At 37.0% G+C, this 17,370-nt stretch overlaps 1 protein-coding gene and 1 long non-coding RNA gene across 5 annotated transcripts in view; one reads left to right on the plus strand and one right to left on the minus strand.

The window, feature by feature from the left end:
- Nucleotides 1-17,370, plus strand: part of LOC107799090 (uncharacterized) — a 32,358-nt gene that overhangs the window by 1,214 nt on the left and 13,774 nt on the right. For 2 of the 4 annotated variants that reach the window (XR_012698825.1, XR_012698824.1), the window contains exons 3-5: nucleotides 1,386-2,715; nucleotides 2,812-2,927; nucleotides 3,057-3,121. This is a non-coding gene — a long non-coding RNA (uncharacterized LOC107799090). Of the gene's footprint in view, nucleotides 1-1,385; nucleotides 2,716-2,811; nucleotides 2,928-3,056; nucleotides 3,122-3,229; nucleotides 3,822-17,370 lie in introns of those variants that run through there. The other 2 variants (XR_001651065.2, XR_001651064.2) reach the window with 2 other exon arrangements.
- On the minus strand, nucleotides 8,522-10,654 carry LOC107799093 (uncharacterized). Its single transcript, XM_016622164.2, has 2 exons — nucleotides 9,965-10,654; nucleotides 8,522-9,181 (listed from the first exon to the last, which is right to left on the minus strand). Exons 1-2 carry the CDS (start codon nucleotides 10,542-10,544, stop codon nucleotides 8,874-8,876), a joined length of 888 nt encoding a protein of 295 aa, XP_016477650.1. The 5' UTR covers nucleotides 10,545-10,654; the 3' UTR covers nucleotides 8,522-8,873.

The raw sequence follows: 17,370 nt of genomic DNA on the forward strand, positions 1-17,370 counted from the left end.
TAATTAAAGGCATGTGTGGACTTTATGAACATATAAGAAGTTATTTAATGAATTTATATTTTGAAAGACTTATATAACATAAAATAGGGATAAATGTAAGATTTCGGGTGCTAATGTTTAAAAGAATATAATATATTAATTAAAGTGTGTTGAAAAATAATAAGTAAATTTAAAAAATGAACCTTAGAATTGGTGTAACCTATTAATTACTTTAAATAAACTAAAAATTGTAAATATCTTATAAATTTCAAGTTTTTTTGTTTGTGTAGATGGCATTTGCGCATCGTAGATGGATGTATAATAGGAGTCATCCTAATCATGTGGGGTTAAGGGATGAATTTAAAGAAGGGGTTGCTAGATTTATTTCTAAGGCAAGGACACTTTATGATTTTCGTATTGAAGGAACGATTAGGTGCCCTCAAGCGTGTTAAGTTATTGGGAGAAGATGTTGCTACATGTCATCTTTTTAAAAAAGGGATTTATGAAAAATTATTATGTGTGGACTGCTCATGGGGAGAATTTTGATAGCGTAAATGATATTGATTTTCATAATTCTTTTGGTGGTGAGGAGGGTAGTCATGTAGTGGAGAATAATATTGAAAATTCTAGATCCAATGATATGATGAGGGATGCCTTTGAAATATTTCCGGAGGATCAATCTGAATCAAATGATGAGGCTAGGAAGTTCTTCAAAGAGTTAGAGGAAGCTAGTTGTCCATTGTATGAAGGCTCAGTGCATTCCAAGTTATCTGTTGTTGTTCGATTACTTCAGATTAAGTGGGATAATTTTATTTTTCAATCGGGCATGAATTTTATCATTGGGCTTATAAATGAACTTAATCCGATTAACATTGACCTACCCAAAGATTTCTACACTGCAAAAAAAATAGTTTTCAAGTTGGGTCTTTCATCAGAGAGGATTCATTGCTGTGAGAATGGTTGCATGTTATTTTATAAGTAAGATGCATCTCTAGCGAACTAAAAATTTTAGTAACAAGCCTCGTTATAAGGATGCCACAAATGATAAAAAGAAGAAGATCCCGGTGAAGGCGATGCACTACTTACCCCTTATACCAAGGTTAAAGAGGTTGTATGCATCAATGAGCTCTGCTCCTCATATGAGATGTCATTATGAGCATAGAAGGCCAGATAGTTTTATATGTCATCCTTCAAATGGAGAAACATGTAAGCATTTCGATAGGGTATTCCCGGACTTTGCTAGTGAACCAAGAAATATTAGTTTGAGATTATGCGCTAATGGATTCACACCATTGCAGTCTCTGCTGCATCATATTCATGTTGGTCGGTATTTGTTACACCGTATAATCTTCCACCTGAGTTATGTATGACAAGTCCATATTTATTTCTAACTTGTATTGTTCCAGGTCCACAAAATCCAAAAAAGTTGATTGATATTAACATGCAGCCTTTGATTGATGAGTTGAAGTTATTGTGGCATCAAGGCGTGGAAACATATGATGTATCAACTAAGCAAAACTTTAGATTGCGTGCTGCTTTGATGTGGACTATAAATAATTTTCCTGCTTATGAAATGATGTCCGGGTGGTCGACTGCTGGAGAGTTAGCTTGCCCGACTTGTACAGAAGATACAAAGGTATTCACTTTGAAACATAGAGGTAAGAACACATGGTTTGACTGCCGTCGCCGCTTCTTGCCAATGGATCATGAGTTTCAGAGAAATACTAGTGCATTTATGAAGAACAAAATTGATTATGAGGAGCCACCATCCATATTGTCTCCAGAAGAGATTTGGAACAGAGTTAGGGAACTACCTAAGGTAACATAGTATCCTTTGGCTAATAAGATACCTGGTTATGGTGTTACACACAGCTGGACTAAACAGAGCATATTCTGGGAGTTACCTTATTGGAAGCACAATCTTCTTCGGCATAATCTTGATGTCATGCATATTGAGAAGAACATTTTTGACAACTTGTTTAATAATGTGATGGATGTCAACAACAAGACAAAGGATAAATTGAAGGCCAGGATGAACTTAAAGGAATATTGTAGGCGAAGTGAGTGTACCTGACATATTTGAACAACAAGATTCAGAAATCCAAGGCCAGTTTTACCTTCACCTTGGAAGAAAGAAGAGAGATTTATGATTGGGTTAATAATTTGAGTATGTCAGATGGGTATACATCAAATCTGTCTAGGTGTGTTGACTTGAAAGAAGGAAAGTTGACGTCTATGAAAAGCCAAACTGTTACATTTTCATGGATTTTTTTATGCATGTTGCATTTAATGCATTACCTGATAGAATATGGAAGCCCATCACAGAGGTAAGCTTATTTTTCAAGGAGTTATGTTCTAGCACCTTGAGGGTGGAGAACCTAACTTACATGGAGAATAACATTCGCGTAACTCTAAACAAGTTAGTGAAAAATTTTCCTCTTGGTTTTTTTGACGTGACAGAACATCTTCCAATTCACCTTGTACAAGAGGAATGGTTTGGAGGGCCAGTTCAATGCAGATGGATGTATCCATTTGAGAGATAATTAATGACTTTTAATCATTAATTCTTATGTGTTTCATTTTTACATTATTCCATCTAAAAATTCTTATGTGTTTGACTACCATCGCCGCTTCTTGCTAGTGGAACACCCCTGAGTGGAAGAAGAAGAGTGAACATGCAAAGTTAAATAGAGCTTCTACTAAGGGTGGAGCTTTGCATACTGGTGAATCTATCAGGTTTGCAGCCCATCGTTTAAGATTGGTAATTTCATTATAAAATATTCTTAGTTTTATAAGTATGCAAATTAAACATATACATATATTAATTTTCAGAAAAAGAAACGTGAGGGAGATGTGACTTATGCTGATGTCTTTGCGGAGACCCATAAAAGAAGAAGAAGGACGACACAAGAGAAGGATGGGTCGAACCGCATGCTTCAGAGACATTTGTATGATCCCAACTCCAACACTATATTATTTTTCCCTCTTGGTTTATTTTATTTATATAATGTGTATTATTTTATTTCAAGACAAGTATCATATTGATCTTGATGTATGGCAATAAACTCATCCTGAAGGAACTCAGCCGGCCCGAAGGAGATTATTGCAGTTTGGACACAGGCGGCAAGTGGCATGAATAAAGGTATAGATATTTTGTAATAATCTATTTTGGTATTAGTTTGAAAGTTGTGTGATTATTTTCTTACTCCTTTTACTTTCTTTTCTTTATTTCTCGTGAAAATAACTAAAGGTCGAGTCTATGGGATTGGAGTACAGTCATTCTCCAGTCGTCCAGCATTATTATTCGTTGGTGTAATGACCCGACCGGTCGTTTTGAGCTCTAGCGCGTCGCTCGGCAGTTTAAGGCCTTGGGTAGCTTCACTTCATGTTTTATGACTTGTACGCGTAGTCGGAATCGAATTTCGGGAAGTTCAGAGTTGATTCTGATGGAAAATTCTAAATTCGAAAGCTTTAAGTTGGAAGAATTGACTAAGGTTTGACTTTTAATTAAATGACCTCATAATCTGGATTTGAAGGCTCCAATAGGTTCGTATGATGATTTCGGACTTGGGCGTATGTTCGGGTTGAGTATCGGATCGCCTGGGAGCATTTCAGTGCTTATTGTGGAAAGTTGGCATTTTGAAGGTTTTAGAATTTCCTAAGTTTGGTTTGAGGTGAAATTTGGTGATATCGATGTCTGTTTGGGGTTCCGAGCCTTGGAGTAGGTTCGTATTGTGATTTTTGACTTGTGTGTAAAGTTTGACGTCATTCCGGAATGTTTTGATATGATTCAAACGTGTTTGTCGAAGTTTGAAAGTTGAAAGAAATATTTTTATCATCGATTCATGATTTTTATGTTATTTGTGGTGCTTCGAGCCTTTGGATAAGTTTGTATAAGGTATTGGGACTTGTTGGTATGTTCGGACGGGGTCCCGAGGGGCTTGAGTGAGTTGCGAACCATTTCTAGGCCATTTTTAATTCTTGATTTTTGTCTAGAGCAGTGTACATCGCGATCTCGGACATTGGAACACGTTTGCGAAGAGAAAACTGAGAGAAAGGGGTCTGTGAATCGCGTTCGCGAAGAAGAAATTTAAGCTACATAGGGCTGACTTTGGAAACTCATATCTTACAATTTACTAGGAATATGGAGATGATCCAAATATAAAAGTTGTAGCCTTGGTGTCTAGTTTTCAGAAAGTCAAACTATTTGTCATTTGGAATTTTGTAAAACATGTTATGACTATTATACTAGAGGTTGTCTGGAGGAGTTGGGCAGCTTGTTCTTCGCGATCGCGAAAGGCAATTTTGAGCTGAGAAAAGTTGTGCTTCGCGATCACGAAGCATTTTCCGCTATCACGAAGGGTAAATACCTGGGCAGAAGCTATATTTTAGGGGTTTCGGCCATTTTATCATATTTGGAGCTATGGAGCTCGGATTGAAGCGATTTTTGCCACATGAATTAGGGTAAGTGTTCTCTACTCGGTTTTGATTATATTTCATGAATCTATCCTAGTTTTTGGTATTTGGTTGATGTTTTAAAAAGAGAAATTGAGGTTTTTTGTCTAAAGTTTCATAGAGTGAATTTTTGAGTTTTGAACGTCGATTTGGAGTCGGATTTGAGTGAAACTAGTATGGTTGGAATCGTAGTTGAATGGGTTGTCGAATTTTATGAGTTTTGTCGGGTTCCGGGCTCGTGGGCCTGAGGATTAACTTTATTAACTTTTCGAGCGGAGTTGGGAATTGGTAAGAATTGATTTATTACGAGTTAGTGTATATTTTTATTGGTTTGCACATTGTTTGACTAATTTTGGAGCGACGAGCATCGATTTGAGGTGTTAGAGTGGCATTGGAGCCGGTTATGGAACTTCAGAGCGAGGTAAGTCTCATGTCTAACCCTGTGAGGGAAAATTTACCTCGTAGGTGTTATATTCTTATGTGCTACATGTTGTGGGAGCTACACACGTATGAGGTGACGAGTGTCCGTTCGTATGCTAGAATTCCTGATTATGTCCGGGTAGACTTAGGTTTACGCCATGCTATAATTGTACTATTTGAGTCATCTTTGCTGGTTTAATTCCTTTATTTCGCGTTACAACTTGATACTAGACTTGCATAGGGTGATAGACTCGCTATTGTAGAGATGTGAGAGCTACTTGATAATCCGCGAAATAATTTGTGCTTCCCTTATGAATTCCTCTCGCGTTTTGCGTTTTCATCGCAAAGCTTTCCTTAATGTTCATAACTCACATGTTTATTCGTGAGTGGGGTCAAGGTCCCGTTAAAGCTTCTTACTCTAATGGGATCTGGCCGATCGCCTCGGCATGATTATGCACCACATTCTTATGGGAGCGGGCCATTCGCCTCGGCAGTATAATAGATGCATATATGATTTGTGCCTTTCGACCCTCGATAGTGTACACATTATTATGGGATCGGGCCGTATGCTTCGACATTTCTATAAAATACTCTTATGGGAGCGAGCTGTTCGCCTTGGCAGTGTCGTGTATAATATTTGTTAAGAAACCAACGTATCCGTATGTTTTCTTGATTTGAGTTGTGACGACCTTCTGGTGAGGTCCATTTCATATATATTCTGGTTGAGGAGGTAACTGATAATTGAGAGCTTGAATTTATTGTTCAGAAGAGGATTGTACCACGTACCTATATTTGCTTATTACCCTACCATATATTTGTTTACTGTATTTGAGTTATCTGACCACTAATAAGTGTCGATATCGACCCATCGTCACTACTTCTCCGGGGTTAGGATAGATACTTATTGGGTACGTATTGATTTACGTACTCATATTACACTTGCTACACTTATTGTGCATGCATATATATATATATATATATATATATATATATATATATATATATGTTTGGTGGTCTTTTTGGCACAAAGGCACGGCTGTTGCAGGGACTTTATGGTGAGTTGGATTCCATCTTACGATCCGCAGCATATAGAGTCTCCATCAGAGTTATTTATATTCTCCTGTCTAACTTGTATTCCAGACAGATATTGTATTATTATTGTACTCCTTAGTAGATACTCATACACTTGTGACACCGGATTTTGGGGGTTCCTACTCGATGATCATTATTGTAGTTCACGTAATTATTATCATTTTACCTTGTAATTTATATTTTATACATAAATTGGAAAATAAATTCACGGGTTTTCTACGAGTACCAGATTTTACTCTACTTATTTAATGGAATTCATGATTTCGAAAATAATAAAATTAGTAACTAAGTTGATTAATCACCGTTGGCTTACCTGACGGTAGCGTTAGGCACCATCACGACCTATAGTAGATTTTGGGTCGTGACAGCTGGTGCATCGGTTTCCTAAGAAAACATGGAAGTTATGCTTCAAAGAATGGAACATGTCGCAAGAATGGGACTCAACTCAGGCTTTGATCCAAAAATTGTTAAAAAAGAAAAGCAAGAAAGGCAGTCAAGCTGCAATAGAGTCTGAGTCTGACTAGGATTAGCTATTTGAATGTTTTAGAGTTGAAGCTAGAGACATGTTTAATTTATGAATTTGAGTTAGTATTTTGATAATTGGTTGATCAAAATTAATGTCGTTTGATTAGTTTGTTGGATTGTTATAAATATTACTGTTCGTTTTGTAGTAAATATTGGATTTGGATATTTATACTAGGTGTTTGGTAGCTTGTTAGGTGTTTGGTTGGCTGTTTTATTTGGCATGTGGTATAATTAAAAATACAACAGAATTCTGCTAAAAATTTTCAGATTTGCGACTGAATTAGTTGCAAATTTATTCAGAAATTACCCAGATTTGTGACTGGTTTGGTCGCAAATTGAGAATTTCTGAATTTTTTTAATTAAAATTCAAATGCGTCCTTTATTTTTCAGTTTGCGATGGAATCCGTCGGAAATTTTCGACTGGTTCGGTCGCAAATATTTTGCGACCACGTGTTTTCCGACCGACCTTTTTCGGTCGAAAATCTGTCGTATAAACATGATTTCTGACCGATTTTTGACTAATTTGACGGTCAGAAATTGGCTTTTTTCTAATAGTGTATGGATATTATATAGCCCATCTTCCCTTATGAGTGCATTTTCAAGGATCTAATACGAGTACGATAACATTTTAAAGAGTCCACACAATACACGGTAAAATTCAAAAATAGCCAGATTTACAAGTGGTAATTGAAAAATAGCCACAGTTTCAAAAGTAATTAAAATTTAGCCACTTCTCATGTAAAGATAAATCTTAATAAAAATACTATTCAAAATTCAGAAAATATTCAAGCATAATATACTGGAGTTCGAATTTTTTACATGTGAACTTCCAACATAATATACTGGAGTTCCAGCATAATATGTTGGAAGCTCATACACAGGTGCTCCAATCTTTAATATATTATGCTGGAACTTTCCATGTGCTGGATTCCAGCATAATATGCTGGAAGTTCACACACATGTACTCCAATCTCCAGTATATTATGCTGGAACTTTCCGTGTGCTGGAATTCCAGCATAATATGCTGGAAGTTCATACACAGGTGCATTAATCTCTAGTATATTATGGAGCACATGTGAACTTCCAGCATAATATGCTGGAAGTTCATACATAGGTGCTCCAATCTCCAGTATATTATGCTGGAACTTTCCGTGTGCTGGATTCCAGCATAATATGTTGGAAGTTCAAACACAGGTGCTCCAATCTCTAAGTATATTATGCCGGAACTTTCCGTATGCTGGAATTCCAGCATAATATGTTGGAAGTTCATACACAGGTACATTAATCTCCAATATATTATCTTGAAACTTTCCGTGTTGTAGCAAAATAATGGCTATTTTTCAATGACTTTGCAAACGCTGACTATTTTTTAATTACTTGTCCGAAAACTGACTAGCCGGTGCTATTTTCACCATAATACAACATATAATCCATCTTCCCTTATGATAGTAAACGTAAGGCACAAACTTCACCAAATATAAAGGGTGAGATTCAAAAATAGCCAGATTTACAAGTGGTAATTGAAAAATAGCCACAGTTTCAAAAGTAATCGAAATTTAGCCATTTTTTATGTAAAGATAAATGTGAACGAAAATATTGTTCAAAATTCGAAAAAATACTCCAGCATAATATACTGGAGTTCGAATTTTTTGCATGTGAACTTCCAGTATAATATACTAGAGTTCCAGTATATTATGCTGGAACTCCAGTATATTATGCTGGAGTTCCAGTAATATACCGATCGAGCATAATATATTGGAAGTTCATACACATGTGCTCCAATCTCTAGTATATTATGTTGGAACTTTCCGTGTGCTGGAGTTCCAGCATGTTGGAAGTTCATACACAGGTGTATCAATCTCCAGTATATTATGCTGGAACTTATTGCAATAAAATAGTGATTATTTTTCAATAAATTTATAAATACTGACTATATTTTAATTACCAGTCCGAAAACTGACTATCACTTACTATTTTTACAAATGTAAGAGTCCACACATTTATGTTTCTCGTTTGGAGCATGTTTGATCAATTTTTCAAGTTCAGCTTATTTCGAACGTACAAGCAAGTTACTGTACGAAATTGTAGCAGAATAATTAATGAGATGCATACATACACGAATATACATAAATCCATAATTACATATTTGCACCTTTCTTTACTATTTTAACTAGTATACAGTATTACGTATCTGACTTCTCATTTATTCTAAGCTAAACAATAAAAGAATATCTTTCACTTCTATATACAACTTTAGCTCCTCTGCACTGTATCTTTTTCCTATACCTCTATTCAAACCCCACAAGTTCTTGCCAAAAATAAAAAATAAAAAATAAAAAATTAAATCTTCCTTTTGTTGAAAAAATTAAAATTTTAACCCAACAAATTGCTAAAATTAACTTTTAGACCCCACGATTAATCATCTCCATGTACTGCTGTAACGACTGTTCTCTCTGTAACCTCATTTCTTCATTGAACTTCGTTATAAACGCTTCCACTCGCCGGTTCAACTCGTCCTGACTCGGCGACGGTTCAAGTATGGTTTTCCTCTTGTTTTCAGTTTGATGAACCGGGGATTGACTTCCGTGATTCTGCTGCCATGTGTTCAGGTGCCTCGTGAGCGGCACGTGACGACCTTCTGTTATCTTCTTCCATGTACTCTCTAATGTCTCATGTCTCTTCACCCTCGCTACCCTCAGTGATTTAACCCCTGTAATTCCAATTATTTACAGAATTAACCTTAAAAGTGTTTAAACTAACAAAAGAAAAATGATATTTTAAAAATATATGAGTTAAACATACTACTATAATAATTATATAACAAAAAATAAAAAGAATTAAACAAATATAAAAAGATATATGATTCATAGTACATATTAATAAGAAAATAATATTCTTCTCTTTCAATTTAAATGACACTCTCATTATTAGTTCGTTTAAAAAAAATATACTTTTATAATTAAAAATAATTTAATTTTAAATTTTTTATTTTACCTATTTTATTTATAATGAGAAATTTTTATAATCATATAATATTACGGCACAAAAAAATTTTTACCCCTTAAATTTTTAGAAACATAAGTTTCATTTTTTTTTTTTTCTTAAATTCCGTATCGCACTTCATCTAAATTGAAATCTTTTAAGGAGTATTACACAAAATGGAAAGATATGAAAGAGTAGTAAATACGAGTATAAATTTTTGAATCGTTTCTAAAAATATATTACGCTCTCTCTCAAATTAGATGATATATTTTTCTTTTTAGTCTGTTTAAAATAAATAATATATTTTTAAATTTAAAAATAAATTAACTTTAAACTTTTTATTTTATCTTTTTTATAGTAATACTAAGAAACTTTTATAACTACATAAATATTATTTTCCCATAAAGTTTTTATCCTTAACTTTTAAGACAATAAGTTATAAAAGCGCTTTTTTTTTTTTTTTCCTTAAACCCGTCAAAAGTATGGTTTATGAGAAATGTATATTTGTTACCTTCAGGATTCATTCTCGTAAGCGGTTTCCGGTGACCGAACCGGGAAGAAACCAGCGGTTTCTCCGTCGCTAGCTGTTGAAGCAGCTCCGTTTCCACTTCAGGCAACGGCGTAACAACGGAATTCGAAATCACAACCTCATCACCATTTTCAGCTTCAACCACCTGCTCCGGTTCAATATTTACCGGCTCAGGTTTCACCTCTAACACCTCCGATTCATGTACCGGTTCAGGCGATAACTCAGACATCTCCGGTTCACTCATGTTAACGTTTGACTGGGAAATTGCTATCAAATCTGAAAGCGGAGTTGATGTGGCAGACATCAACGGCTGTGATTGATCGCTAGAATGTTCCTTACGGTGTGACCGAGAAGTAGCGGCGATGATGATGATTATACAGTTGAGTAAAACGTAGAGGTAAGGAGGCTTGAGCCAACTGGAAATAAAGCTGCTCCAAATCGTAGGGAATTCATATAAAATTAATGGAACAGAGGCTTTAATTACCATAGCTGAAGATACTGCACCAATTGAAATTAGCAGAACTTTCATTGATAACATTAAGTTGCTCGTTGATGGTGCCATTTTCGTAAATTCTTGGCTATGTGGTGTAATTTTGCAAGCTGAAATGGTTGTTATTTGAGAATTGAGAGTGAAGATAGAAGTACGGACTGCAGAGATAAGTGTTGAGAGAGAAAGAGAGGAGTATAAATAAGAGATGGAGGGCTGAGGACGCGTATTTGTGGGATAAGATGAAATCTGAGCCGTTCGATTAGGTAAAAGAAAGTAGGCAAGACGAGTTTGGCTTCTTTCTTTTTTCGTTTTTTTGGGTTTTTTAGTTTTCCATTTGGTATATATTTGAAAGGACGGATGCTCATAATTTTTGAAATAAAAATATATATGTAAAAATTTACTAAAATTTTAATAAATCTTATAATAGAACTTATATTTTTAACAATACAATGAATTTTTTAAACTCATTAAATTTATTTTTTAGATTCGCTTTTGTATATCTAGTACTTGCTCTGGTCCACAATAAGTGACATTTTGGTCTTTGGCACACCCTTAAGTAAATACTAACTCTTAGAATTTTTTTTGACTAAATTACCTTTAATTTTAATTTGCATATTATTAACTTGACACATTGTGATATGTAAATAAAGACAAAATTAAAAAACTTAAGTTAATTTATTCTTAATTATTAAAAATGACACTTGTTTTGAACCAAATTAAAAGAGCAAATAAGTTACTTATAAAGAACCGGAAAGAGTACTATTTTTGGGACACTATTAATTGAAATTCACCTCAAAAGATTTCACTTTGAATATAAAGTGTTTCGATTAAAGACAACTTCATGCGTATATAGTGTGACAATGTTTAACAATGAGTTTGAGTTTGACTTTGAACTGAGAGGGAGTAGAGTTGCCACGAAGCAATTATGGTAGCTGATTAAGGATAATTATTACTTGTATGTTACTTCATGCATGGAATTTGGTGTACTAATTTTTTTTATTACTAATAATATAGCTTACGTACTATGTCACGACCCAAAATCTATAAAGGTCGTGATGACGTCGGACACCACTGTCAGTCAAGCCAACAATTAATACTTAAATGGGTTCTCATTTTTGTTACTTTTGAAATCAAATTTTCCTTCAATTTAAATTGTGAAAGATGAAGTTTACAAAAACAAATAATAATATCTTTAAAACTTCCAATACAGCACAAACCATAATCCTCCCAAAACCCGGTGTCATAAGTACATGAGCATTAACTAGGAATGTAGAATAAAATACAACAGCTGTCTGGAATACAAATTGGACAGGAAAAATGTAAGTACTCTGAGGGAGACTATGTTAGTTGCGGATATAGAATGCAGCTCACCTAAGTCCCCGCCATAATCGCGCCTCTACGCTCACAAGGCCACTAAACATATGTGTACCTGCACAAAAATGTGTAGCAAGTATAGCATGAGTACGTAAATCAACGCGTACCCAGTAAGTATCCCGCCTAACCTCGAAAAAGTAGTGACGAGGGGTCGACCCGGACACTTACTATGGGCTATAATTAATATATCAATGATATGATTAAGCATGGATCACGTAGAACGACTGTAAGCCCGATATTATGAAGTAAGTAAGCAATTCTTTTGTTAACAAGAAGTTTTTTCCCAAATTCATTTTTCATCATTTTAACAGTTTATATCTCAGGTCAATGAGGTAATATCAATTATTATAATTTCCGAAGCAATTAATACAATCATGTGCAAGTCATGCCGAGGTCGTACGGTCCGATCCAATAATAAAAATAAACGGTGCACTGCCGATGGTTGAACGGCGCGAACCATAGATACATCTATAAATTTTCCCGCTAGGGAATCATACATGCGACGCGGCCAAATATAAGTTTAACATTTAAATCATATTTCTTTCTTGATTCTTTTTAAAATAATGAAAATTCAACTTGAAACTTTTTTTAAGGAAATTACCCCGCTCGCAAATTATACTTGCAACGCGGTTACACATAGATTTCTTAAGCTATTATAATATTCCTCAATTCTTTTCGAAATTTCGAAGTTCATATGAAACCTTTTAAATCTTAAATTCTTCAAATTTCCATTCTTTCAAGACAATTACTACTCAACCTCAATCTTGCTTCTTCTCAAGGCAAACAATAACATAAATCGACATCAATGTCAACAAGGCATGATGTAAACCTAGACTACCCGGACATAGGCATAACTACCTCGTGCATACGTGTGCCCCCATAATTAGAAGCATATATTAATTTATTTTATCTATGGGGTTAATTCCCTCTTATAAGGTTAGAAAGGAGACTTACCTCGCTCCAAAGTTTCATAACCGGCTTCTGAGCCCTTCAAACAACTTGAATCGATGCACCACGCTCTAAAACTAGCTAATAATTATGCAAACCCATTAATATATACTCAAATACTCAATAAAATCTAATTTATAACAATTTCTAACCCCGATCGAATTGTCGATAAAATTACCCTAGGGCCCACGTGTCCGGATTCTGAAATTTTTCGAAGTTAATCATTAGCCATGACCTTATGAACTCAAATATATGATTTATTCCCAGTTCCATGCCCAAATTCGTGGTCAAAATCCAAAAATATCAAATTCTAGGTCTTCCCCCCCACAATTTATACTAATTTCCATGTTTAAATCCTTATGCAAACCATGTATTTAACTTATAATAAGTGGGAATCACTTATCTTGAGTTGCTTGCTGAAAATCTCCCCTTGAAGCTCTTCAAAATTGCCCAAACCAAATGAAAATGGGAGAAAAAATGGGCCAAGTCCCGTTTTAAAGAAATCCCACTGCTCAGCGACATTTTCGCACATGCGGCTCTTAGGCCACTTCTGTGCATCCGCTTCTGCGGAACTCCATCCGCACTTGCGGCCTTGCCGCTTCTGCGGCTACTGATATCGCACTTGTGCCATCGCAGGTGCGTAAATTCCTTCCGCTTCTGCGATTCTCAGCAGCTTTGGCTCCTTCCGCTTCTGCGAGCCATCTCCCGCACCTGCGGGCTCGCACCTGCGGCCCTCTTCATGCAGGTGCGGTTACACCAGATGCCCAGCTGCTTCAGCTCTTCCTCAAATTCAAATTCGATCTGTTAACCATCCGGAATCCACCAGAGGCCCCCGGGACCCCGTCCAATCACACCAACCAGTCCAATAACATAACACGGACCTGCTCGAGGCCTCAAATCACATCCAACTACATCGAAATCATGAATTGCACCCAATTCAAGCTTAATGAACTTTAGAACTTTAAACTTCTATATTCAATGCCGAAACCCATCAAATCACGTCCGATTGACCTCAAATTTTGCACATAAGTTACATTCGACACTACAGACCTACTCTAACTTCCGGAATCAGAATCCGACCCCGATATCAAAAAGTCCACTTTCGGTCCAACTTCTCAAAAACCTTCAAATTCCTAACTTTCGCCAAACGACTCCAAAATGACCTACGAACCTCCAAATCCACTTCCGGACGCGCTCCCAATACCGGAATCACCGTACGAAGCTATTCTCAGACTCGGAATTCCAAACGGACATCGATAACATTGAAATGCACTTCAACCCAAATTTATAGAGTTCTTCCAAGATGCTAACTTCCACAATAGGTGTCAAAACGCTCTCGGGTCATCCAAAATTCGATTCGGACATACGCCCAAGTCCAAAATCATCATACGAACCTGCTGGAACCTTCAAATCCCGATTCCGAGGTCATTTACTCAAAAATCCAATCTTAGTCAATTCTTCCAACTTAAAGCTTCCAAAATGAGAATTTTCTTTCCAAATCAACTATGAACTCCCCGAATCTCAATTCCGACTACGCGTACAAGTCATAATACCTGAAGTGAAGTTGCTCATGGCCTCAAACTTCTGAACGACGTGCTAGAGCTCAAAATGACCGGTCGGGTCGTTACATTCTCTCCCACTTAAACATACGTCCGTCCTCGAACGTGCTAAGAACTGCTTTGGAGTTGTCCGATATCACTCTTTAATACCTCGTGCACCTATCCGTGCTACCACAACTCAGTTGAGCATACTGGCTCGAGTAAATATGAAGATTTTCCCTTTTTGCTTAGTCAAATTGGCCTTAGAGCCAAATTCCAACATTCAGAATCTTCTTCCAGGCCTGTTTCCAACGTACGATCACCGTATCAATCACCACACAATGTACCAAAACATGACTGCATACCTTTGCTGAATTCACACCATGCACCGCATAATTCACATGACCATAATAACATCCTCTGATAACAATAGCCGAAATTGCACGAACCTGATGCTCACCATGCACCTCATGACATATATAAGTCTTGTTCCGACTCTTGCAATACCGTCACGACGGAAGAGATGTGTAGAAGTTTATAACCAACTGCAGAGTCAACAAATCAGTGAATCTTTCCCTTTGACTAGAATCATCACCCCATTATGAACCAAATAATGGTATTTGCTCTTTAATATACTGCATACAGTCCGATCGTACTGATCTCAGATCCGCTAATCTCGTCTCACCCAGTGTAAGCTGCTCAGGCAACAAGCCACCCCAGACATGACCAAAGGTCTCGTATGATGCCGCAATGTGCCAATAAGTTACAAACTCGAACGTGATACATAAGGAAAACGAATCTATGGAAGGGACTACTCAACCCACACAACTAATTAGACAACCGAAAAGGTATTATGAACCTTCCCCAGAAAATGGAAAACAAAACACACGAAAATAGATATAGGGGACTGTAATCAACATCCCAGTGTTGCGGCGTGCAATCCGATCCCAACAATATACCCATGGCGGCGTGCCACCCGATCTACACATAAAATCTACAATAAGAGATACTTACCGAGCTAGAATGCTCATTACTACAAAATACCCGAATATGGGCCACAAGCACGCTAAGTGCATAATACCATCCCTGAGGAGACAGATAGCGCCATACGCTACAAAACTCAAGCACACCTAAGGTGCGATATATGATTTGAATTTCGAGAGCCATCTTGCTCACATAACACCATCGCTATGCGGAACCTCAACACATAAGAAATTTACTAAGCCGTTTCACAACTCACACAGCACAATATAGTATTACATGAAATAGCCGATGATGAAACGACATCCAACGTCCGAATACTCCTCCATAAGGAGCGCTATGCTGAAATGAACACATCTGGCCTGATATAGACCCTATATTCATATTTAAATCCATCCACGGACCTCAAGCCGATTCTGATCGCACCGTACTAGGCTAATAACCTTTCAAGGGTCCATAATAATCCTTTTCTCCCATAACACACAAGAACAACCATCATAACCGGAACAAACTTCCACAGTCCACGACCAAATGAACCGAGCAGCTCTCCAAGCATAAATTCTCGAATCAGCGATATTACCACAATCTTCATACTTGGTTTCAATCTTCACTTAATCAAGTGACTACATGCCACTCTTACACAGTCTTTCCGTGGGACACGCTCCCACGACCTTCCGCACCAGGTAACAAGTCTGCACATTCATACCACCAACCACACTAAAGTTGTAAAGCAAATCAAGAATTCACAAATCAATACACAAGGCCTCTTACACATGACATCGACCTTAGGCGACGCCGAAAACAATACCATCTTACTTTAAACATCTAAATCCTTCTCCTGCTCATCCGAGCTCATGACATCCTTGTCAACACCGAATCGCAAATCTTGAATCCTCAACTTTCGAATCCCATGCTACTTGATACACTTAATCATGCCAATGTGCAAGAGTACAAGAATTTCGTCATAACTCCTGAACCAGTAATAGGGTAAATACTTCATCATATAGAAACCTTCTACTTAACTCGTTTCAAGAGAACCATTGCAACACGTAACTGAATTCTCATATCCGTAGAAAATGCTAATCTCAAGTAGTGGTCTAAACCACCATAACTCTTCCGGGATCCATCTACACATAACGTGCCATAATACTTGAATTCCTACAAATAAAATCGATTACGGCGGCCGTCAAGCCTCGCACGTACCGCCACAAATCACATGCATAACTCAATGCGCTGAAGGAACTGATCATTGCCACCATCATGCAAATTCAACCATCGTTAGACGACCCGTTTTTTCCCAATTTATCCTTAACTTGCTTTAGAAATAATAATAGCTCCATTCATTACATCACGAACCTAAATCCGCACTCATCCTGAGTGACTTTATTTCACGAGACCACGCTGTCCCAAACCTACAAACCATCTCATACCCTCCTTGTGCACATATTCGCATCTTCAAATGGTACACCCATTCTGAAAATTCCTCTATGAGTCCGAAGTTATTTTCTCTTATTCCTCCAATACTACATCGCAGACCGAAGGTATCAGAGAACACTCCAAGTCCCTTTTCATGATCTGCAAAAGCTCGATGCTCAACCATACTACTGGCTCGAAATCCTTAGGCACTGCACTGTGAATTTTGTTTTTTGAACCCACTAGAATCATTGCTGCGAGTCACCCACTCCGACCTGGTCCCGAATATAATCAATTCCAAGGCTCTGCTAGCACATGAACACTCTCTCAATAAGCACCCGTCTGAATCACTTTCTTTATACCTCACATCTATACGAAACATAAACTCTGAGTCTTCCCAAAGCCTGAGCATGAATCGATAAGGCCAATTATAGCACACATTCCTCAATTTTGTTTGCCTAAATCACCACTGATGACCCTCTCCCTTAGTCATAATATCCCACCAATATGCCGATAACCAAAAATCTCACAAGTAGAAAACCATGCAATCCCATCGTAGGCGGTGTGGGCTCTCCCACTTAGCTTGAAACTGCCATTGCATAATTCTGGAATCCACCAAGACTCCTTATCCCCCATTGACATGA

This window comes from Nicotiana tabacum, chromosome 14 (genome assembly GCF_000715075.1).
Source record: "Nicotiana tabacum cultivar K326 chromosome 14, ASM71507v2, whole genome shotgun sequence".
Lineage (NCBI taxonomy): Eukaryota > Viridiplantae > Streptophyta > Magnoliopsida > Solanales > Solanaceae > Nicotiana > Nicotiana tabacum.